The 25822-nt window shown below is 40.3% G+C and overlaps 1 protein-coding gene across 1 annotated transcript in view; it reads right to left on the reverse strand.

Moving 5' to 3' along the window:
- Positions 1-16237, reverse strand: part of LOC110533665 (protein Wnt-11) — a 29893-nt gene extending 13656 nt beyond the window's left edge. Inside the window, exons 1-5 of the mRNA XM_021618098.3 lie at positions 15985-16237; positions 13526-13721; positions 10797-11041; positions 8434-8711; positions 5244-5536 (exon numbers count right to left, since the gene is read on the reverse strand). Of these exons, the coding sequence (XP_021473773.1) occupies positions 5244-5536; positions 8434-8711; positions 10797-11041; positions 13526-13608 (899 nt within the window). The 5' untranslated portion in view covers positions 13609-13721; positions 15985-16237. The remainder of the gene's footprint in view (positions 1-5243; positions 5537-8433; positions 8712-10796; positions 11042-13525; positions 13722-15984) is intronic.
- Positions 16238-25822: the final 9585 nt, after the last annotated feature.

Consider the following 25822-nt stretch of genomic DNA (forward strand, 5'->3'; position numbering starts at 1 on the left):
TGTAGTCAGCTCAGCTATCCCCATTTAGACCGTGTCTGTGCCTCGACCTAGGTTGGGCAAAATTAAACATGGCGGTGTTTGCCTTAGCAATCTCACTAGGATAAAGACCTCCTCCATTCCTGTCATTATTGAAAGAGATCATGATACCTCACATCTCAAAATGGGGCTACTTAATGTTAGATCCCTTACTTCAAAGGCAATTATAGTCAATGAACTAATCACTGATCATAATCTTGATGTGATTGGCCTGACTGAAACATGGCTTAAGCCTGATGAATTTACTGTGTTAAATGAGGCCTCACCTCCTGGCTACACTAGTGACCATATCCCCCGTGCATCGTCTTTTGAGCTTCTAGTCATGAAATCTATGCAGCCTACTCAATCACTTTTTATAGCTACTGTTTACAGGCCTCCTGGGCCATATACAGCGTTCCTCATTGAGTTTCCTGAATTCCTATCGGACCTTGTAGTCATAGCAGATAATATTCTAATCTTTGGTGACTTTAATATTCACATGGAAAAGTCCACAGACCCACTCCAAAAGGCTTTCGGAGCCATCATCGACTCAGTGGGTTTTGTCCAACATGTCTCCGGACCTACTCACTGTCACAGTCATACTCTGGACCTAGTTTTGTCCCATGGAATAAATGTTGTGGATCTTAATGTTTTTCCTCATAGTCCTGGAGTATCGGACCACCATTTTATTACGTTTGCAATTGCAACAAATTATCTGCTCAGACCCCAACCAAGGAATATCAAAAGTTGTGCTATAAATTCACAGACAACACAAACATTCCTTGATGTCCTTCCAGACTCCCTCTGTCTACCCAAGGACGCCAGAGGACAAAAATCAGTTAACCACCTAACTGAGGAACTCAATTTAACCTTGCGCAATACCCTAGATGCAGTTGCACCCCTAAAAACTAAAAACATTTCTCATAAGAAACTAGCTCCCTGGTATACAGAAAATACCCGAGCTCTGAAGCAAGCTTCCAGAAAATTGGAACGGAAATGGCGTCACACAAAACTGGAAGTCTTCCGACTAGCTTGGAAAGACAGTACCGCAAAGTATCAAAGAGCCCTTACTGCTGCTCGATCATCCTATGTTTCCAACTTAATTGAGGAAAATAAGAACAATCCGAAATTCCTTTTTGATACTGTCACAAAGCTAACTAAAAAGCAGCATTCCCCAAGAGAGGATGGCTTTCACTTCAGCAGTAATAAATTCATGAACTTCTTTGAGGAAAAGATCATGATTATTAGAAAACAAATGACGGACTCCTCTTTAAATCTGCGTATTCCTTCAAAGCTCAGTTGTCCTGAGTCTGCACAACCCTGCCAGGATCTAGGATCAAGTGAGACACTCACGTGTTTTAGTACTATATCTCTTGACACAATGATGAAAATAATCATGGCCTCTAAACCTTCAAGCTGCATACTGGACCCTATTCCAGCTTGGCCCTCCTATGTTGAACATAATAAACAGCTCTCTATCCACCGGATGTGTACCAAACTCCCTAAAAGTGGCAGTAATAAAGCCTCTCTTGAAAAAGCCAAACCTTGACCCAGAAAATGTCAAAAAAAACTATCAACCTATATCGAATCTTCCATTCCTCTCAAACATTTTAGAAAAGGCTGTTGTATATGAAATGCTTCAGTCTGGTTTTAGACCCCATCATAGCACTGAGCCTGCACTTGTGAAGGTGGTAAATTACCTTTTAATGGCATGAGACCGAGGCTCTGCATCTGGCCTTGTGCTCCTAGACCTTAGTGCTGCTTTTGATACCATCGATCACCACATTCTTTTGGAGAAATTGGAAACCCATATTGGTCTACAGGGACAAGTTCTGGCCTGGTTTAGATCTTATCTGTCGGAAAGATAACCGTTTGTCTCTGTGAATGGTTTGTCCTCTGACAAATCAACTGTAAATTTCGGTGTTCCGTTTTAGGACCACTATTGTTTTCACTATATATTTTACCTCTTGGGGATGTCATTCGAAAACGTAATGTTAACTTTCACTGCTATGCGGATGACACACAGCTGTACATTTCAATGAAACATGGTGAAGCCCCAAAATTGCCCTCGCTAGAAGCATGGGTTTCAGACATAAGGAAGTGAATGGCTGCAAACTTTCTACTTTTAAACTCGGACAAAACAGAGATGCTTGTTCTAGGTCCCAAGAAACAAAGATATCTTCTGTTGAATCTGACAATTAATCTTAATGGTTGTACAGTCGTCTCAAATAAAACTGTGAAGGACCTCTGCGTTACTCTGGACCCTGATCTCTCTTTTGAAGAACATATCAAGACTGTTTCAAGGACAGCTTTTTTCCATCTACGTAACATTGCAAAAATCAGAAACTCTCTGTCCAAAAATGATGCAGAAAAATGTATCCATGCTTTTGTCACTTCTAGGTTAGACTACTGCAATGCTCTACTTTCCGGCTACCCGGATAAAGCACTAAATAAACGTCAGTTAGTGCTAAATACGGCTGCTAGAATCCTGACTAGAACCAAAAAATTGGATCATATTACTCCAGTGCTAGCCTCCCTACACTGGCTTCCTGTCAAGGCAAGGGCTGATTTCAAGGTTTTACTGCTAACCTACAAAGCATTACATGGGCTTGCTACTACCTATCTCTCTGATTTGGTCCTGCCGTACATACCTACATGTACGCTACGGTCACAAGACGCAGGCCTCCTATTTGTCCCTAGAATTTCTAAGCAAACAGCCCTGAGGCTTTCTCCTATAGAGCTTCATTTTTATGGAATGGTCTGCCTACCCATGTGAGAGACGCAAACTCAACCTTTAAGTCTTTACTGAAGACTCATCTCTTCAGTGGGTCATATGATTGAGTGTAGTCTGGCACAGGAGTGTGAAGGTGAACGGAAAGGCTCTGGAGCAACGAACCACCCTTGCTGTCTCTGCCTGGCCAGTTCCCCTCTTTCCACTGGGATTCTCTGCCTCTAACCCTATTACAGGGGCTGAGTCACTGGCTTACTAAGGCTCTTTCATACCGTCCCTAGGAGGGGTGCGTCACTTGAGTGGGTTGAGTCACTGATGTGATCTTCCTGTCTGGGTTGGCGCCCCCCCTTGGGTTTTGCCGTGGCGGAGATCTTTGTGGGCTATACTCGGCCTTGTCTCAGGATGGTAAGTTGGTGGTTGAAGATATCCCTCTAGTGGTGTGGGGGCTGTGCTTTGGCAAAGTGGGTGGGGTTATATCCTTCCTGTTTGGCCCTGTCCGGGGGTGTCATCGGATGGGGCCACAGTGTCTCCTGACCCCTCCTGTCTCAACCTCCAGTATCTATGCTGCAGTAGTTTATGTGTCGGGGGGCTAGGGTCAGTTTGTTATATCTGGAGTACTTCTCCTTGTCCTATCCGGTATCCTGTGTGAATTTAAGTATGCTCTCTCTAATTCTCTCTTTCTCTCTTTCTTTTTCTCTCTCGGAGGACCTGAGCCCTAGGACCATGTCTCAGGACTACCTGACATGATGACTCCTTGCTGTCCCCAGTCCACCTGGCCGTGCTGCTGCTCCAGTTTCAACTGTTCTGCCTGTGATTATTATTATTTGACCATGCTGGTCATTTATGAACATTTGAACATCTTGGCCATGTTCTGTTATAATCTCCACCTGGCACAGCCAGAAGAGGACTGGCCACCCCACATAGCCTGGTTCCACTCTAGGTTTCTTCCTAGGTTTTGGCCTTTCTAGGGAGTTTTTCATTGCCACCGTGCTTCTACACCTGCATTGCTTGCTGTTTGGGGTTTCAGGCTGGGTTTCTGTACAGCACTTTGAGATATCAGCTGATGTACGAAGGGCTATATAAATACATTTGATTTGATTTGATTTGACTGCTGGTGCCTTAAGACTCTACATAAAGGACTAAATAGTGTACATGCTATAGACCACGTGTGGTGAGACCCTTATCAGGTTGGGGGCAGCAAATACATGGAGCACAGTGAGTGTACCTGACGCGCAATATGTCTTCAGGTTACAGTATCTGTTAAGTGGCCTGCTGCCCAGTAGCTCAGGGCTAGGCACATGACACTTGACATTTGGACTATAGCTGGCTCCAGGAACAGTAAAGATACATTTGCATTAGCTGTTTTCAATGGTCCACATATGTTAGTCTGCATTTCCAGCTCCAAGAGCTGCAGACCACAAAACCCTACTCCTTTTTTACACTTGTAATACGTCTTCTGCAGTCCAAAACCAAATAGCAGAGATTCAGGAATATGCTGCTAAAATGGATACCCATGCGAAAGGCAGAAAATGTGAAAGGCAGAAAATCCACTAGGCTGCCAAAGATGGCTAGCACATTTTTGTAGAAGGGGGTGGCCAGACCTCTCTCTATATCTGGCCCTTACCTCAGACAAAGAAAACGTCCGTTACTTTCCGCACAGTTGTCAGACCAACAACATGCAACATATATTTAAGCAATAAAGCCTGAGGGGGTGTGGTATATGGCCAATGCTGTTCTTATGCATGACTCAACGCGGAGTGCCTGGATACAGGCCTTAGCCGTGGTATATTGGCCACTTACCACAAACCCCAGAGGTGCCTTATTGCTATTATAAACTGGTTACCAACATAATTAGAGTAGTATAAATAAATGTTTTGTCATACCTGTGGAATATGGTCTGATATATCACGGCTGTCAGCCAATCAGCATTCAGGGCTCGGACCAACCAGTTTCTAATTCCTAATAAAACACTTCAGATGAATAGAGAGTCTTATTCTATCTTTGGGGACCATTACCTCTCATATCGATATCAGCTGAATGCACTCAGGCCCTAAGAATAACCGCATTACTCACCCCTGTCTGATTGCAACACAAGGGCCCAAGTCACAACGGTCATGTCAGGGACACGTGCTCAGACATACCACAGACAGGCTAATCTCCGGGACCACTTTCTTTGTCAGAGATTCTTAAAACAAAATGGTGTCTGCCACCAGAGTGGGTGGTAGCTAATTAAATCAACATCCTGGACAAACTACCCGCTTGAGAAAACAAACAGGATTGGTCCAGACAGAGCCAGGCCAGTAAACTGAGTATCTAGAGTTTTGCAAAAGAGGACCTCTGATTTTATACGGTATATACTTCCACAATGTGCCACCCACTACACCCTGCTTTTATGAACATAAGGCACACACACACACACACACACACACACACACACACACACACACACACACACACACACACACACACACACACACACACACTGTAACAGTCTCACCTGTCCTGGGTGCCAATGGAGCCGAGCTTGTCGTTCTTGGCACAGAAGTCTGGGGAGCTCTGCAAGTAAACCAGCTCGTTCTCCCTAACGGGCCTGATGTCGATGTCCTTGGGAACCAGCTGCTTGCGCGTACCCATGGGTCTGTGCACCACCTTGGTGGCTGACAGGTACTTGGTCTTCAGGTCCATGGCGATATCCTTCAGATCCTGCAGGCCTCTCCAGCAGGTCCGTATGGAGCAAGAGCCAGACACACCATGACACTTACATTTCATCACCAGCGCATCCCTCAGGGCCTGGGGGAGAAATAGAGGATGTGAATGTCAAACACTGTTACTACTGAGGCTTATGCTATGGCAGAAAATACGTAAAATATTCTACAAAGGCATTATAAATTACAAGAGTTATAAATGTACATGCTCATATGTAGGGCTGTTAGGGTGACCGTATTACCACCACACCGCTGGTCAGGAGTCATGACTGCAGTCAAATTCCACCTGACCGTTTAGTCAGGGTAATTTGGCTTTTCCAAGCTCTGATGCTGCTGATGGTCATTTGTAGCCTACCAAACTTGCTAACTGCCTGGTACTCCGCACTCTATTGTCCCTCTAATTCCTCTGACATCAATGCAAATGTCATCGAAAATCGAATCAAACACTTCATTAGAGCCCATTAGCTCATGTTGAGCAACATTTCTATTAAAAAGAGGAGGATCCTATCAGCTTTCTATAGGTATGGCATACTATATTTATTTCTCTACTTTCCTAGTATTAAGCACATTGCTTATCTTTACAACAGGAGTATAGCCTACCTGGCTGGCATGAAAATGAACCACGTGAAAAGCCTCCTCCATTCTCTATTTAAGTGCAAAGATGACATGTATTTTTTTCTGCAGCCCCTGTTTCGAGACAGGTGCATGATAATGGTCCATTCTAAATCAAAACACATTTCACACATATATTATTTAGTATATGTAAAGACAAGATTAAATCAAGAATAGTGTGATAGGTGACAATGTTAGCCTATCACCTATGAATTATATATTATCACGTGTGAATGAATCCCATCTTAAGGCAAGCAGCGCATACATTTTTTTGCGACTTTTTCAAATCATAGTCACACTACATGTAGCCTAGCCCATATGCCTATATATTTTGATAAGGTTTGTATCACAACTAAAGTGGCCAAATAACTTCTTAAAATAAAGCACATTAATCTGCTTTATAACGGGTGTAGAGCCTAAATGGAATACGTACGCAGCGGGTGAGTTTCAAGTTTGGGGAAGATAACTTTCACCATAAAAATGCACCTTTATAATAAAATAAATACATACATTATCACATTTGTGGTCACTTTTGAGAATGGTCTTTTCCTGCTAATGGAACATTCACGCTTATAGCCTACTGCAGTGTGAGCATTGCTGAGCTTATAATGTTAAGAAATAGCCTAATAGTTTATCAACATTTTAAGCTAAACGTCCTGATCGGTTGCATCAGCCTCATTGCTTAAAACAGTTTTTTTTATGCTAGTGGTTGTATTCATTTGGGATCTATCGCATCCCACAACTGTCTCAGACTATATTTGGAATATTTATTTATCTATCACATAGAAGAGAATAGGTCAAGGTTTGTACTATGGGGGATAGTAGATTGACATAGGCTAGTGCTTTTGCTGTTCATTAGGCCTACTCATCTTGTTGGCTGACAAAAAATACATGTGGACAGTTCTTCCAATATCTTTGATATGCGCCTGGGAATTGTATAAGGACGCATGCAGTTGTGTCCCGCATGTGTCTGTCTTCACTTGTAGCCTGTGAGAAATCACGGCCACATGATGGAGAGCCTTGTGAGTGAGAGGTGGAAGAAAGGAATTATAATTATTATATTCAGCCCAAGAGCACAACGGCCATTGTCCGCAAAAGGCATGGATAGAGCCGGGAAATTCGAGGCATTATCAAGTGCTTGTCAAATTGTGAATAAGAGACTGATAAAGTGTGTACAGCCTGCGGAAAAAACAAAGCAGAGCTTATGCCTTTCATGCAATATTTTTCAAATCATCATTAGAGTCGCATCATGCAGCCTTAGAATGTATTAAAAAGCAAAACATATAGCCCAACATTTGTATCACAACTAAAGTTACATAAATAACTCTAAATTAAGCATATAGTGGTACCTGTTTCTTTGTTAACCACTCAACACAGAATGGCCACATGTGCATTCCCTCAAATCGTTTGGAGAAAATATACTTTCTATTTTATTCAGCTATGTTCAATTGTATTCTTCATACTCTAAAATAAAATAATGCCATGGAATTCTAAGCTAAATTTGTCTGCAAATTATTTTATTTGACCTTTATTTAACTAGGCAAGTCAGTTAAGAACCAATTCTTATTTTCAATGACGGCCTGTGAACAGTGGGTTAACTGCCCTGTTCAGGGGCAGAACGACAGATTTGTACCTTGTCAGCTCGGGGATTCGAACCTAGTCCATAGCCATATGGCATATCCAGATCAGGGCCTAACATAAGGACAACTCAGAGTATGCTACTCTGTTCTTCTGAAATAGACTACATTTTCTTCATATAATGTTTCTTTAGACCTGTCTAAAATAAATAATGGATTTATTACATGGATTTATTAGACTTTTTAAAATGTAGAAGTTCACAAGGTCTGCATCAGTGGCTTGTAGGCTATGCGTGGAAGCCAGGAGATGGAAAATGTGTTTATGATCATTAACGGTAAATTAGTGTGAGACAGCAGTTATTTTCTTTACCATCACCTGTTGACAAAATGGCATGACCGCCAGAGCCCTACTCATATGTCCACCCGTATATTCATATATCCCTCTTTCAATCCAGACTGCTGTTACTACTACTACTACTACTACTATTATTACCACTACCACTACCACCACTACCACTACCACCACTACAACTAAAACCACTATCACTACTCCAACTACCACCACCACCACCACTACCACTAACACTACTACCACTACCACTACTACCACTACTTCTACCACTACTACCATTACTACCACTACCACTACTACTACCACTAAGACTACTACTACCATTACTAATACCACTACTACTACCACTACCACTACCGCTACCACTACCACTAATACTACTACTACTATATCTGATTAGCATAAACAGTGAGTATATCCGTGATCTGCATGTGTAACTACCTGTCTCCCCACTTCACTGTTGTGCAGGTGCATCAGCTTGTTGGCGTGGGAGCCTGCCTTCTTCATCTTCATGGGGGCGTCAGAGAACTTGGAGCCCATGACCAGGCCGTAGTGCAGGTTGTCTGCACAGCCACCCCAGCGGTAGCCTGGCTCAGGGATCTCTCCGGGGATGGGGCCACATGAACACAGCCGCAGGTCCCCCGATGTGCACGCCCGCGCGATGGTGTGGCTGATGGCTGCCGCGGACAGGGCGTACACGAACGCTGACTCCCTCGTGCCTGTTGAGAACAACAAGACAAATCCTTGTAAGTGAGGGAACTGACTTCTGTAGATTAACTGTTATTGTTTTTCATTCATGTAACCTTCATTTAACCCTAACCTGTACCCTTAGTGAGGGTAACATGACAAAGTCACTAGGCATATATGGTTATACAGCCAGAGAGAATAATATGGATGTTATAAAGTGAGTGGACAAAACATTAGGAACACCTGCTCTTTCCATGACAGACTGACCAGGTGAATCCAGGTAAAAGCTATAATCCCATAGTAATATCACTTGTAAAATCCACTTCAATCAATGTAGATGAAGGGGAGGAGACAGGTTAAAGAATGATTTTTAAGCCTTTAGACAATTGAGATATAGATTGTGTATGTGTGTCATTCAGAGTGCCTTTTAACAGAGTACCGGTTTGAGTGTGTCAGGAACTGAACCCACTGCTGGGTTTTTCAAATCAACAGTTTCCCGTGTGTATCAAGAATGGTCCACCCCCCAAAGCACATCCAGCCAACTTGACACAACTGTGAGAAGCATTGGAGTCAACATGGGCCAGCATTCCTGTGGAACACTTTCGACGCCTTGTAGAGTCCATCCCCCTGTTGGACTGAGGCTGTTCTGAGGCCAAAAGGGGGGGGGGGGGGGGGGGGGGGTGCAACTTAATATTAGGAAGGTGTTCCTAATGTTTCGTACACTCAGTGTATAGGTAATGAAGTGTGTACACACAGATGGCATATATGTCAATGCTGGATGATGGAGGTAGGAGACTGGAAGAAAGAACCATTCAGGCCATCAAAGACATCCCTGTATGAAGAAGAGCATTCGTCTAGAGTCTGCCAGGGGCTTCTTAAGACTGGTCTAACAGTTGACAGATGGAGCCTGTCTTTTCCTGAGGCGCATCATCGTGGAGCTATCTCACTAAACCTTTGATTAGAAGCCAGCTCTTTGTTGTGGGGTTTTTACATCTTCACCCAAACTCAGTAAAACTGGAACTGGCATTGGTTCTGTCTGGCTCAGCAAAGATCCTTTTGGCAATGGAAATGAACCCATCAAGGTACAAGTCCAGAACACGGAAAGACTCTCAAAACACTGCAAGGAGTGTGCATTTAATGAAACGAGGATCAATAGAAAAAATGTAGGCACATTACTAATGCTTTGTACTGAAGGGAGCAACTAAGAGCCTGCCTATTCATAAGAAGTATGTTCCGCAGAGATCGCTGGCAATATTTCACATCATGCTTTACTATAGAAAAACAGATGCATTTAGGTAATGTGAAGAAGGATGAGATGCCACAAAAAAGATATCTAGATCCCTTCTAATAGTCACTGTCCAACTCAATACTATCTCTTACATAGTGGAATCTATTGTGCAACAGAAAAGGCACTACTATTTAAAACAATTGAATTAACCTTTATTTAACCAGTTAAGATCCATTGAGGTTAAAGCCTATTTTGTGAGGGCGACCTGGCAAGAGGGAAATACAGGGAAAGTGTGTACATAAAGTGTACATAAAATATTATTAAATATTATAACAAAAAAATACAAAATACACACAAAAGACAAAGTGTCACAAGTTACAGATACGTTTGAAGATTATCTGTATCTAAGCTATGAAGACAACCACATCAAGTACTTGGAATTTAAAGAGAAGAACTTTGTAGCACAGATATTATGGAGGTGAGTGGGTAGGGTGATAGCAGATGATTTTCTTTCTTTCAAGGGGACACAAATAAGAATGGTATCCTTTGCTTGTCACAGTGAGCTCTGCCCTCAGAGCACAAAAGACCACCAATAATAATTAAAGCTTTAAACTCTCTCTTGTAAATAATCTCCAGCGACACTTAGGTCAGATTTTTGAATCCCACCAAGGACACAGGGTTTCTGCTGTGCTAATCATTTGGTCAGAGAAGATCACTCCTAGTTCGTTTGAAAAAAACGTTAGTTTGCACACCGAGCACAATGGATCTCACACCACCATTTCAGTCAATAGATCTTCACATAGTTTACTCCCGTATTCTGGAGTTGATTTCTGTATTTTACGCCTAGTTCTAACCACCATAAATAATAGATTGTGACCAGTAGGCCTACCTCTGTCAAGGTCCGGTCGATACCTCGAGGAGTCCCTGGGGATATCAATAGAGGAACAGTTCCAGCGCATGTCAGCAAAGGTCTTCTGGCAGGTCTTCTTGACCTCGCGGGCTGCAGCGATGATGGTCTGCATGAGCTCCAGGTTGCTCCGACACAGCTGGGCTTGTGAGGACACCAGGCCCGGCAGCAGCTTGCAGTGGTGGGTCTGGTTGATGTGTAAGGACACAGGTGTGTGTGATAGGGCCCTGGAACAGAAACAGACATGCAGAAGCCAATACAAGGTCATTTTCTTACTTGTGCCATATACTGAGCCACATGTTTTCAACCATTCAAACACAATGAGAGCTGTTTGGAATGGGGAACATTTTTGGCATTTGAACCACTTGACTTAGGAGATACAAAGGAAATGCCAATGGAAATCTCTCAAAAAGTCACGAACAGGTAAAACATAATAGACCACAGCTAGGCATCAGGTTATTCTCCTGATTCAGTTCACTAGAGGAGGTTCCAGAACATGCCAAACAATTTATTCATCATAGGCAAAAAGCCAAATCTGACGGCGCTACATCTATTAATCTATCATAATTTACATTCTTCATTGGTTTAAAGGATTTTATTCCACCCGAGACTTTACTCTGACATAAGTCATCTGAATATGGAAATCTAAAAGGGGGGCACACATACTTTGTTTTCACTTAGACTGAATAGAAGATTAGTTCATAGAAAATCCACCAGAGAACCTGGTCAGTCAGTCAGTTCCTGATCTTTGTTTTCTATGTCTTGCAGGAGCACTGCGAGGGAGAGAGTTCTGTGAGAACCAGCCAATGCCTCATGCACCTTGGCCTGTTTGGGATTAGGAGGAAGGGGCGGCCACTCCATGCCTAATGGTAAACTGCGACACCCCTGTGCTCCTAGTAACCCAGCGCTCACAAGTGTTTATGGTCCCATCTGGTTCACATCCAGGCCCTGTAGCAATATCAAGGCTGGGAGAGACCCTTTCTACGATAGGATTTAGTACAATGTCATGCAATCCCCAATCTCACTCTCTCTCTCTCTCTGAGGCACATTTTCTGCTCAACGGTTATAGCCTAGAGAAATATTAACAACTTACTCATATAGGTTTCAGATGCTACAGATGCTAAATAACCATTCCAAATCATGTGCAGGCTTAAAATTGCCATTCATCTATGAACAGAATACAAATATGTACCAAAATCACTTAAGAAGAGTGTGCAAAGCTGTCATCAAGGCAAAGGGTTTGAAGAATCTCAAATATAAATATATTTTGAATTGTTTTAACACTTTTTTGGTTATTACATGATTCCATATGTGTTATTTCATAGTTTTGATAAAGAAAAACCCTGGAATGAGTAGGTGTGCCAAAACTTTTGACTGGTACAGTATATATATACAAAAGTATGTCGACACCCCTTCAAATTAGTGGATTCGGTTATTTCAGCCACACCCGTTGCTGACAGGTGTATAAAATCGAGCACACAGCCATGTAATATTCACAGACAAACATTGGCATTAGAATGGCCTTACTGAAGAGCTCAGTGACTTTCAACGTGGCAAAAGTCATAGGATGCCACCTTTCCCTGGTCAACTGTAAGTGCTGTTATTATGAAGTGGAAACGTCTAGGAGCAACAATGGCTCAGCTGTAAAGTGGTACGCCACACAAGCTCACAAAACGGGACCGGCGAGTGCTTTGTGGCAACAGTTTGGGAAAGGCCCTTTCCTTTTTCAGCATAACATTCTGACTAGACCGGGCGCACACGTGCTTCAATGTGCATGTTAATTTTGTCCACCCACACCAGACGCGATTAGGACACACAGGTTGAAATATCTAAACGAACTCTGAACCAACTATATTAATTTGGGGAGAGGTCGAAAAGCATTAAACATTTAAGGCAATTTAGCTAGCTAACTTGCTGTTGCTAGATAATTTGTCATGGCACATACAAATTGGGTTGTTTTTTTACCTTAAATGCACAAGGTCCTCTACTCTACTGACAATTAATCCACAGATAAAAGGGTAAACCGAGTTTGTTTCTAATATATCCTCGTTCAGGATTCGTCTTTGGACTTTATATGGCAGTTGGAAACTTTAAGGTGCATTACCACCACTGACTGGACTGGAGTGTGGACCTCAGTTCATCTTTCAATCACCCACATGGATATATGCTCCTAAAAACCAATGAGGAGATGGGAGAGGTGGGACTTGCAGCGCGTCAAGCGTCACAAATAGAACTTAGTTCTATTTTAGTGCCTGGCTATGCAGACCAACTCCATATTAATTCAACAAGCAGGTGTCCACATACTTTTGGTCATGTAGTGTATATATATTATTATTATTTTTATTTTGGGGGGAAATTAATCCGCCAGTTGCCCATCCCTGCTGTAGAGCTTTAATTTTTCAATCTCTAATTCCAGTTAAAATCTTCTTATTAACATTCACCAGGCAACAAATTGAGAACCTCATTTAATCTCAGTACTCAAACTAAAACACACAACCTGTCTTTCTTTTTACCCACATAGACAATATGGCAAAATAATTAATCTTCAGATGGACAATAAAGTTAAATTATATTCTGTTATTTTCTATAACAGTTTAAGAAGCAATAAAGTAAAAAACGAGAAGGATTAGGAGAGCCCCATCTTCTGTACAACATTGTGCACAATAAAGGAAAAATGCAGACACAAAAATAAGGAAAGAAAAGGTCCTTACAGCCATTTGATACCGGAGCAGATCTGGGACAACAGCAGAATGGTAAGCAGACAGAGCGGGAGGGTGTTAGACATTTTCTTCATGATGATAATGTTCCAACTTAGAGATGACGGTAATGCAGGTGAATGTTGGCTTCTAGGCTCTTCTAGATGCAATCACAAGTCAACTGTCATGGCACCGTCTCACCCTCTATCCCCTGTTTGGTGGAATAGAAAAATGCACCATTAAAATGCACCTCCAGTGAGAATCTCACATTTAAAAGTTAATATTCTGTTAACTCATATCCAAATAATGTTGTTGACTCATCCTATACTCATATATGTGGCCAAAGCATAAATTGGAGAAGAAGAAAAAACACCTCAAACTTGTATCTCGACCAGACATAATATTGTTCTATTTCCTCATTGAGGATTATGTCATCCTCCTGAGGAGGATGAGCTGGCCTATCAGCGGTCTATTTGCGGGAATATTTTGAATTACCAGAATATGCCCACACCATTCCCACACAGAAAAACTTCATTTTAACATAATTAATGACAAAAAATTCAGAGGGAAAACTATTTTACTCATATTGTCATTATTTATAGGTCATATTTATTCAAATCTGGAAACACTGGACAGTTACTTTAAAGCAACATTCCACAGCAAATATTAAAAACAAAATGTCAAAAGATAATCTATACTATATTGGTTTTATTTATTGTCACATTTTTTAAAAATATAGTGTAAAAGTAATAGAGAAATCTAAAACTCTATTTCAATAAATGTATTAATTATGGAAGCCTCTTTCCACTGCAACAACACCAAGACACATATTCAGCATAGCAAAGTTTATAGCAGCACACAGTTTGCTCATACATTTCAATGATCCTTTTGGGAAACGCTGATCATGTAAATTACATAAACTCTCCCGAAAGTTGACAGAATCTCAAAAATTCTCTGAAAAATTCTCACAAAATTCTCACAATTGATAAAAGGTTACCTTCCCAAAAGTGTTACCCTCCCAAAAATAATGTCCAACTACGACCAATTCTGCACTAAATATCCTGTATATATATATGTTTTGTTTGTTTTTACAAATGAGCAATTAAAATGTAACTTAGGCTAGATAGGATATAACCACAAACTGACTGTAATTTCTACTTAACTTTGGAGAAATCTCAGAAGGAATTTTAGATATTAGCATGATCAGTGGAAGGCTACAACAAACCAGCACAGTAGACCTATAGCCTCCAGCAGACACGGTTTTTAGGCCTACATGGCATTACCTGTATCAGATAGGGCCTTTTATTGTCGATGTGAATCTCAGAGCTTTACATCTATGCATAAAACAAAACACTACTGGTTGTAGTGATATTTACAGTGGGAAGAGTAGTTGCTTAATAATTCTTATAACCACAAACAATAAGACATATGTCAATATTATCACCAGGGCCAAATATTCACAAGCATCATTAACCATGTGTGTAATGATGATCCATCCAAGTTTATAGACCCGTTTCGAGTTGTCATCTAAATTGGGTTAGGACTATATTCTGTACAGGAGCGTAACAAGACACGTAGGAAATTTAAACTAAAACGCATGTGGTAGCCTATACGCGCTAGCAATCAACCATACATTTAGACTAGAGAAGAAAATCCGATTCTACATTGGTAACATTTCTTTAACATTGACATTAACATTTCACTACCCGACCCCTACAGTTGTGGTAGCTAGTTAGTAGCCTAGCTATATTAATCCCGAGCTCCCATTAAATGTTTACATAAAGTGCATTGGGTTTATGCGAGGGTAACTTCTCTATTCATGCAGAGCTTAAATTGGGATTTGTTTTTCCATGATTATCTTCAACAAATATCAATTAAATTCCCTCTATTAGCCATGTCAGCCACTCAACCTGAAGCGGTGGAACTTTTTTCCACATCGTTCTCTTTCAATTTCCCACATGAATGCATGTTTGAAGCTGTCTTCTTGTTTCTAAGCCTTCTATTCAGTCCCTGTGGGGACGGGAGGAAAATTCAAAAAGGCACTTGCACAGCTGAGTTATCTTTGTTGCAGGTGCATGTTAACAATTGAATAACATGGAAGGAAAGAGAAACCCGCACACTGCTCTTGCTAGTATCACAGTTCTTTATTAAGCTCTACTTATCGGCCTCAAGGCCTTCGTCATAGCTTTTTCGTCTGAGCTTTTTTTGCGAGGCAAATAAAATGAAGTTAAAGTTAAAATGCAAATACTTTGAGTCACGTTCAACTTCATGAAGTGGCCTGTCGGGTCGTTATTCCAACAATATATTGGATACAATCTATCCAAACTACAAGAGTAGAACTTGATAAAATATAAGCTTTAAATAGCCTACCTTGTGTTAAAACAAGCTTTAAAACAACAACAAAAATAAGCATGTTATCGATAACTTTAGACTATGATAGTCATGTGATGAAAAAGTATGTCATTGCTCCTCACCTTTAATGATGATTAAGTATCAATTCCGTGTAGCCTAATATCCTTTTGAATTCAATATCTTCCACAAACACGTATAAATCCACAATTTCGTAATTCGAATGAATCCCAAAAAGAGGAAAGCATCGTTTACTCCCCAGCAGCAGCGGCTCTCTTCTCTCGCAGGTTCTTCGGTGTGGTGTGTCTCGAGCTGCTGAATGTGTCTGACTCTTGGCAGTTGGGCAGCCTCAACTCATAAGTACTCCTGCACGGCTTTGATCTCACTGGTGATGTCAGGCACACTTAGCATAACAAAGCGCATTGGATTTGGAATTCCAAGGAAAGGGGTAAGACACTCATTGTCCAATCTTGTTCTACACATGATAGACATTTTTGTTATTGTTGATGTTTGTTATATATATATTTTTTTGCAGTATTATTTTCGAGGTTGCCCACAACAATAGCAATAGCCAACAATAGCCTAACGCTCACAATAATGATGCTAATATATAATATAAATCAGGAATAATAACATGTAGGCTATTTTTATTATGGTTAATATAATTATGATGATCATTATTATGATTATTATGATTATTGTTATGTGTTTTATTATTATTATTATTGTTGCTGTTATTGTTATTATTATCATTATTTTAATTTATTAATTAGCCTATTATTATTATATTGCATTATACTATACTATCATTACCTTCATTGGGCCATTTGATGCTGTTTTCTTATCAGCATCACTATCTAATTAAAAACTGATTTTAATTTATTATTTAACTATGCTGAGTTTTCTTAAATATATTCGATAATAATAAACAAAATATTGAAAATATGTAACGCACATATGATTCCACCATGGTCACCTCATAATTTTTTACAAGCAAGACAGGTAACTATTGCTTTATAGTTTCTCTTCACAGCTTCATGTTCCCATGCATCGCCATGTACATTTTATATACCTAGCTCTCTCTGCTCACTTCGCCACCTGCAGATAATTCCGTAACGCTCAGTGCTCTCCCCGCAGTAAAACAAACACATACCCACGCATTTAAGACACATTCATTAAGAATGTTTCCACTGTTAACACTGTTCCAGTGTGTTGTCTGACAGAGCGGGAACCCCCGCCGGTAATTAGTGCGGGTGTTTGCTTTTATGAGGAAAAAAACTTTATGAGAGAAAGGAGAGGATGACAAAGTGTAGACTACCTACCTATAGGCTACAATTCAAGTTCTGAAAGCTTGGTCCGAATGACTCAGATTAAAAAGAGGGATGGTATTTTATTAAACTGGCATAACCAGCCCATAATTAAATGAATTCATTTATAATTGAACATTTATATTAAACGTTATTATTCTTTCAATTACTGGACAGCAGTTATGTTATGGGACACTTTGCCAAATAGTGTTTCGGCCTTAAACAATGTTGAACACCTGATACAGTCTTTGTAAAAACAAAAGACAAGCTGGAAAATTATTTTTTATGATAAATATTAATTAAAGCAAGACCACAGTTATTCAGATTTTACAATGCAGGGCTTTCTGTTTCACTGGGGTATAAAAATGAGGTAACAAGCATGAAAAATCCCTGTGTCACTCATCACCATTGGAAAAGGCAAAGTGTTCAATAACGAAACAGACAAATGGTTGTTGACCTTCATAAATTAGGCAATGGGTACAACAAATAGCTCAAAAATTAAATATGCCACTTACCACTATTAGGGCAAACTTTAAAAAGTTTAAAACCATTGGAACAGTCTTGCCTGGTAGGTCTATCTTGTCCCCACACACTATGAGGAAGATGGTTCAGGAGGAAAATAAAAATCCAAGGGCCAAGGTTTGAGAATTACAGAAATTGGTCGCATATTGGGTTCACCAAGTCTCAACATCTACAGTTAGATGCTATCTTCTTGCCAATATGCTCTCTGGAAGAGTTGCCTGAAAAAATCCTTTATGCAACTGACAAATGTAAATGCACAGAGCTTGCCTAACGACATTGTCACTGGGATTGAAACCGGTGCTAGGGTCAGATGAGACAAAAATAGAGCTCTTTGGCTATGCTCACCAGTGGTGAGTTTTTTTTTTTACTAATGAAGGGTGCATATGCAGAAAAGTACCTCATACCTACTGTAAAATATGGATGTTATGGGGCTGTTTTGCTTCCTGGTGCCCTTGTGAAGGTCAATAGCATCATGAACTCTACCAAGTATCAGAACATTTTACAGTCCCTCCAGCATTTCACAGCGTTTTATGCTGTGGTAATTCTGAAATATTTAATGGCAATATGCAATGATTTTGTCAAATTGTACATGGAAATGCGCTGACGAGGGGAAAAAGTTTGACCTGTGGCTTGATTGAACCCTATGATGCTGTAAATGTTTGATGATTGGTTGAAACTGAAAGCCCTTTTTTAATACTGTGGTGAGTTAGTTTGGTTAGTTTTATTCAATAATAGTGCGATGATTGCTCAAATTTGCAAGCCCTCATACCACCACATTATCACAGCCACTTTTTCTCACTCCATGTTTTCTTTAACTCCACAGGAGTCCTCTAAGGATATATTCTGTCTTTTATGGTCGGATATCATGAAACTTGTTTAAAAGGCAACTATATGAAAGCAAATAAATGGATTGCTTCACAGAGACCCCCACCCACACACACACACACACACATATACACACATACACACATATACACATATACACACACACACACACACACACACACACACACACACACACACACACACACACACACACACACACACACACACACACACACACACACACACACACACACACACACACACACACACACACACACACACAAAGCGGATGTTACACAAAACTGTCTGTTCTACAACCAGTAAGATCCTGTGTAGATTGGGCTGGGCTCCAGATGGGCATGCGTGTTTTAAACCACTGACTTTGCTACCCGCCCGCGCCAAACATGCTAGCAGATCCTCTACTGGCTGCTCCAGAGGGAAGGGAGGATTAACCCCCGGTTTCTTACCACCGGTTTCATCAAGTGGGGTAGACACATTTACGAACCAGAACATGCTCACTTCCCCTCTGTACAGGACGATTCTTTGGCCCAAATCTGTTTGGCAAACGGTACAATCCAAGGTTGTTCTTTGACAGTCACATATATCTAGCCAACAGTTGGAGTTTGAATTAAAGGCTCAATGCAGCTGTTCGTATCTCAATAATAAATAATTTCTGGGTAACAATTAAGTATCTTTGTACAATTTTTAAAAAGTTAAAATGGTCCAAAAAGAAACAAAAATAGCAAAGAGCAATTCTTCAAGCAAGAATTTTGCTAGGATTGTCTGGGAGTGGTCTGAGTGAGGATGATAATTGGATAAGCCTAATGGGAGGGATATGTATCCTGAATAATAGCTGTTATTGAAAGAGAGGTTTGAACTCCTAATTTATATTGGTCTATTAACTTACTGTCTATATATATATACTGAACAGAAATATAAACTCAACATGTAAAGTGTTGGTCCCATGTTTCATGAGCTGAAATAAAATATCCCAGAAATGTTCAATATGCACAAAAAGCTTATTTCTCTCAAATGTTGGCCACAAATTTGTTTACATCCCTGTTAGTGAGAAATTCTCCTTTGCCAAGATAATCCATCCACCTGACAGGTGTGACATATCAAGAAGCTGATTAAACAGCATGATCATCAGCATGCTGGGGACAATAAAAGGTGACTCTAAAATGTGTCGTTTTGTCACACAACACAATGCCACAGATGTCTTAAGTTTTGTGGGTGCATGCAATTGGCATCCTGACTGCAGGAATGTCCACCAGAGCTGTTGCCAGAGAACGGAATGTTAATTTCTCTACCATAAGCCTCCTCCAACGTCGTTTTAGGGAATTTGGCAGTACAACCAACTGGCCTCACAACTACAGACCACATGTAACCACGTCAGCACAGGACCTACACATCCAGCTTCTTCACCTGCGGGATCATCTGAAACCAGCTACCCGGGTAGCTGATGAAGTTGAGGAGTATTTATGTCAGTAATAAAGCCCTTTTGTGGGGAAAAACTCATTCTGATTGGCTCGGACTCACTCCCCAGTGGGTGGGCCAGGCTCCCAAGTGGGTGGGCCTATGCCCTCCCAAGCCCACCCATGGCTACGCTCTTGTCCAGTCATGTGAAATCCATAGACTAGACCGATTTCCTTATATGAACTGTAACTAATTTTCTAAATTTACAGCATCATATGGTTCAATAATAGTGACGACATCAAAACTTTGAAATAACACATATGGAATCATGTAGTAACCAAAAAAGTGTTAAACAAATCAAAATACACTTAAGATTTTAGATTCTTCAACGTAACCACCCTTTGCCTTGATGACTGCTTAGTGGTTAGAGCGTTGGACTAGTAACCGGAAGGTTGTGAGTTCAAACCCCCGAGCTGACAAGGTACAAATCTGTCGTTCTGCCCCTGAACAGGCAGTTAACCCACTGTTCCCAGGCCGTCATTGAAAATAAGAATTTGTTCTTAACTGACTTGCCTGGTTAAATAAAGGTAAAATAAAAAAAATAAAAAAATAAACACTGTCTACTGTATATATACTTATAGTACCTGTTGATGTCGCCAGACAGGCCAAAACTCCATCCCACCAAAACAGGCAGAAATTTCAGGCGGTCTTTTCAAACAGCTTTTACACTAAAATGGCATTATCATAATTTTCACAGTTTCATAGTATTATTCCAACCTCATCATGTGGAAATATATATAAAACACAGGAAATCATGTGGTTGATCCCAATGGGCCTTTAAGCATGTAGTGTGACTGCACTATGCCATGTTTCTGGTTCTGGCAGAGTGGGCAAAATGTGTTTTATTGTAGTCAACTGTGAATGGGCATGGGTTGTACTGTGTGTGGGGAAGGAGGGGGCTTCAGCAGAGCATACTGTCCCTGGAGCACTATAGCAGCATCTCAGGGTTGACTGTTTTACACAGAGGCTCTCCATTCCTGTGTAAGCCAGGATCAACACACAGGCCTTTTATCTCCCATCTCACCTTTTAACCAACACACAGTGGAAATGAAACCTTTTGGCTGTTCTGATTGGACACAAATTAAATAACTCTTCGTTTTTTTACCAGATAATAGTCAGCAAAGCTTAGATTTAGTACCTGCAAATCAGAATGGTGAGAGAGCATTACTTTTGTTTTACCAATTAGCTACTCGTAGTTAGTTAACATCATGCTATTTAATGTTGAAGCAACTTGCCAACTGTGCACACACTGGTTGAATCAATGTTGTTTCCACACAATTTCAATTAAATTATCTTAAACCAACGTGGAATAGACATTGAATTGACGTCTGTGACCAGTGGGTTGCCTTTGTACAATTATTCTCTGTATATGTATAACAAACTCACAATGCCTTGTTCTACCTAAGAAAAAGAGCCTAAAGTGATCTGAATACAGTGCTTAATCATTTGGGAGGGAAAAATGCTTAAATGTTTGATAGGAATGGCTCTTCCAGCTCACAATGTTGTCCCATTGTCTCCCCTATCTCAAGAGTATCAGATATATCAAGAGGCTGGAGGCTGGCCAAGAGAAGATAAGACCACTTACCTTTCACCTCCTGCGATCCAGGCCTGAATGGGTCCTGAGTCACAGCTACCAACTACCCCATGAAAAGATTTACCTGTCTGGCATCCAGTCAACACTTGCCTTTTATCCCTCTATCCCTCTAGTCCCGTGTTTCTAAGCACAACCACCAGACGGGAAGATTTTATCATGGTGTTGCATAAACACGTTTCAACGCTCACATACTCCCATCTACTGGCTTACAAGATTGTTGTTAGTTCAATCAACTCACTAATGTGAATGCCGTTGCATTATTATGAGAAGGATCTGAAAGTTGATATACAATGCAATTGAATGAAGTGTCTGTCCTCTTGTTGATGTTACAGGTTGGAAGCATATGTCCTAGCTTTTTCACAGAACATTTCTCACACATACTGACATACTGTAGCTCGGCTTGTTACAATTAAGGCAACAACTTCAATTCATAAATTAATACTCTATTGTGCTATCTTTCACCAGTAGATATTATTTAAAACAACAAATATGATTCACAGCAAAGAGATCAATAACCAACATTTAAAGAATCTGCCCGAGAAGAACAAAAACTTTAAAAACAATAGATTTCATACACACAATTTTTTTTGTTTTTAATTGTTCATCAAATGTCAACCAACAAACACTAAAAACTACATGATGCTATTGTCAGTTTGTACTGATATAAAGCATTTGTGTCTACAACATCCTACATAACGCAGCACCATAACCAATGAAAGAGATTTCCCTATAACGGGGTAGGCAACTAGATTCAGCCACGGGCTGATTTTTATTGGAGCTGATGGTCGGTGGTGGAACATAATTATAATAATTTGCACACTGCAAATTGACCACAACTAACTAAGTCTAGAAAGAGATTGTATTTGAAAATAACGATAATTTCATACCTTGAATTACACTGAAACACGATCAAATATGTTTCTTGGAAACAGATTTCCTAATTAAACATTTTTTTGCTGAATTCCTGGTCATTTTACAAAAAAAACAAAAACGTTTTTTTTTTATTTATAAAAAGTTTGGGGACCCCAAAAAAATCACTCAGACGGTTTTGGCCTGTTACTGACCTCTGCCCTATAAACACCAACAAAGGAAAAACGCATCATCAAAGAGGATTTAGTGAGTGCAGTTTAACAATGTGAAAATTGTATCTTGAAGTATGCATTTTCAGGTGCTCTTCTTGTGAAAACAGTCCAGAGTGTACCTCACAGCAGGGTCCACCACAGAAACAACGATAATCATCCAATGCTCTACACCCAGGAGAAGATTGGAGCACATCTTTTGTGTACGATTTGTTCTTAATCATTCTATGCCTCTGCTTTGAGAAGCCAAAGTCCTCTCAACGGACAGATGGGTGTCACTTTTTAAAACATTTCATGTGGTCTTCAAGGAGGAGTGCTCAGGCCTGCATCTACACAGTGTATAGGACTGTTAATCCATTCATGGAAAATGTAGGCCTCCTTCTCTGGATCCAGAATCCAACACCATTGGTTACAGATTCATTTAAAATTAAAGAGTGGAGGGTGCTCAACCAACGTGAGTCAAGGTACAACCAAAACATTTGATAATCATTAAAAACGAAGCCGTAATGCTCGCTGACCATTGAAAACTTGTTTTATTCAAGTTAAAAGATTAATGTTTAGTCCATCAATGGCCTTCATCAAAACAATGACACAAAAGCCCCCTTTATACCTCCTGTCTTGTACACATTCTGATTGTGGCCACATTTGGCGACAGGTGTAAACAATCAAAAGATGGATTGCGATCTGATTGTGATTAGATATTTCTGACCTCCGCAGGCATCTACGGATAGCCTTGAAGTGTACATGCACACTGACAACGAATGCTATAAAGTTGGCCAACGTCACGATGTTCCCGCCCTCTCAAATAAATCACACTGGCCAGTTGTATTAATTCTGGACAAGGATACCTCTGCAATTCCTCCAGAATTAGAAACCAAGTGCCTACTGGCACTGCGGTAGGATTCCACAGTCGAGTTAAGCAATAAGGCCCGAGGAGATGTGGTATATTGGCCATATATCACAAACCCCCAGAGGAGCGTTATTGCTATTATAAACTGGCTTCCAAAGTAATTAGAGCAGTAAAACAAAATGTTTTGTCATACTCTTGTTATACCATGGCTTTCAGCTTTCAGGGCCCAAACCACCCAGTTTATAATCCAAATTAGATCACGCATATAGAAAATAAGACATTCATGAAAAGGTACTGTATCATCCAGAATGAGAGAAAAGGGGTCCCTGTTTCCATTCCCACCAACGCCAGCGCAAAATCAAACATTTTGAAAACATCATACCAAAAGTTATACTGTTATACTGTAGTGGGAATGGGAGAACCCAATGCACATTTTATTCATAGCTGGACATGGTATTGGGTGACCATCCCATCACCCGCCCACCGTTCATTCTGGACAGTACTGTGGCAATATTGAGGAAAGCTGCTGGGCGCTTTATCAACTTTTTGTGTAATGTGAATACTCTAATTCAGTTGCTATATCAGATCTGAAAATAATACAGTGGTATAATACATTGGCTTTCTTATGGACATTTTATAAACATCCCCTCTGGCTAGATTTAAAGGTACAGGTGGAAGATTTGGCCTACACATTCTACAGTCCCTTGCAATATACTTGTCATGCACTCTTCTCTTATGCTGCAACTCCATCAGTCCGTCCCATGCTTTCCCAATACATATGTAGTTTAGTTTAAATTATGTAATGCTATTATACAGTACCAGTCTATCAAACCTCCATGAGTGAAAGAGACTGTTGCTGAATTATCACTAATCAATTATTTGAAGGAAACCAAACCATGGTTTTCTCCCAGTATGTTGCATTCTTTTTCTTTGTTAAAACTGTTTAGACCTATACTAAATAACAATCAGACTTTATTCTATTATATAATATTTTGAGAATTTTCTGGACTTATTGATAGCAATAAAGTGCCAAATATGTCCAAACTGAGCGAGGCCACTGCCCAATTTGATGTAAAATATGAAGGACTCTTTATGCTACTTTTAGATGTAGACTTTATTCCTTTATAAAGGCATAGTATTTGCATTATTTTCATGCTCCTTTACACTTTTTATCCATTGCTGCTTTTATCCATTTTCATCATTTCACCAGGCGTCTGGCTATAGATTATCATATTAGAGGTTCTTCAAAATACAAACTGTTGCTATGTCAATTCTTTTAAGACCTGCCTAAACACAATGCACTTAGGTCTACAAAGCTGTTTTACTGTTTTTAAAACAGGAGGAAATACAATATATTTATTTGTATGGCAGTGGACAGGAGGAGGATATTGGGACAGTAGCCTATTATGCCCAGTCTTAAATCGTTGGATAACAAATATAGGATGCAATGATGAGAGTGTAAAACTACTGCTTATAAAAGTGTGCTGTTTTCTGCCAATTTATAAAACTTGTCTCATAAGGTAGGTCCAATGCAGGTTGGATTAATTTGCATACAGGGAGGGACCAGGGAATCTGGTCACAGTATGGACACTGTGGCAGAAAATAGACACGTTATTACCATGTGTAGATCCAACAAATCTCAATCAGATAGTGATCGGATCATCTTGATCAGATGACGACAATCACATGTTAATGCAATGTATAACCAGGGCTAAAGGGAATGGACAAGTACATATGATGATACATATGATATAGTTCCATACTACAATCTGGCCACACAATATTTACAGATTTCTCGATTTGCTTTGCTGGGACTGTCAGGGTTTAAAAACCGCTTATAAAGCACATATAGTGCATTCGGAAAGAATTCAGACCCCTTGACTTTTTCGCCCAAAAATTACATCACAGCTTTATTCTAAAATGTATGAAAGTTTTTCCCCCTCATCAATCTACACACAATACCCCATAATGACAAAGATTTTTTTTCCCATCATATCACATTTACATAAGTATTCACACCCTTTATTCAGTACTTTGTTGAAGCACCTTTGGCAGTGATTATAGCCTCTTGGGTATGATGCTACAAGCTTGGCACACCTGTATTTGGGGAGATTCTCTCAATCTCTGTCAGTTTGGATGGGGAGCATCGCTGCAGAGCTATTTTTAGGTCTCCCCAGAGATGTTGATCAGATTCAAGTCCGGGTTCTGACTGGGCCACTCAAGGACATTCAGAGACTTGTCCCGAAGACACTCCTGCGTTGTCTTGGCTGTGTGCTTAAGGTCGTTGTCCTGATGGAAGATGAACCTTTG

The sequence above is a fragment of the Oncorhynchus mykiss genome, chromosome 10, assembly GCF_057628025.1.
Source record: "Oncorhynchus mykiss isolate SJ-2025 chromosome 10, ASM5762802v1, whole genome shotgun sequence".
Taxonomy (NCBI): domain Eukaryota; kingdom Metazoa; phylum Chordata; class Actinopteri; order Salmoniformes; family Salmonidae; genus Oncorhynchus; species Oncorhynchus mykiss.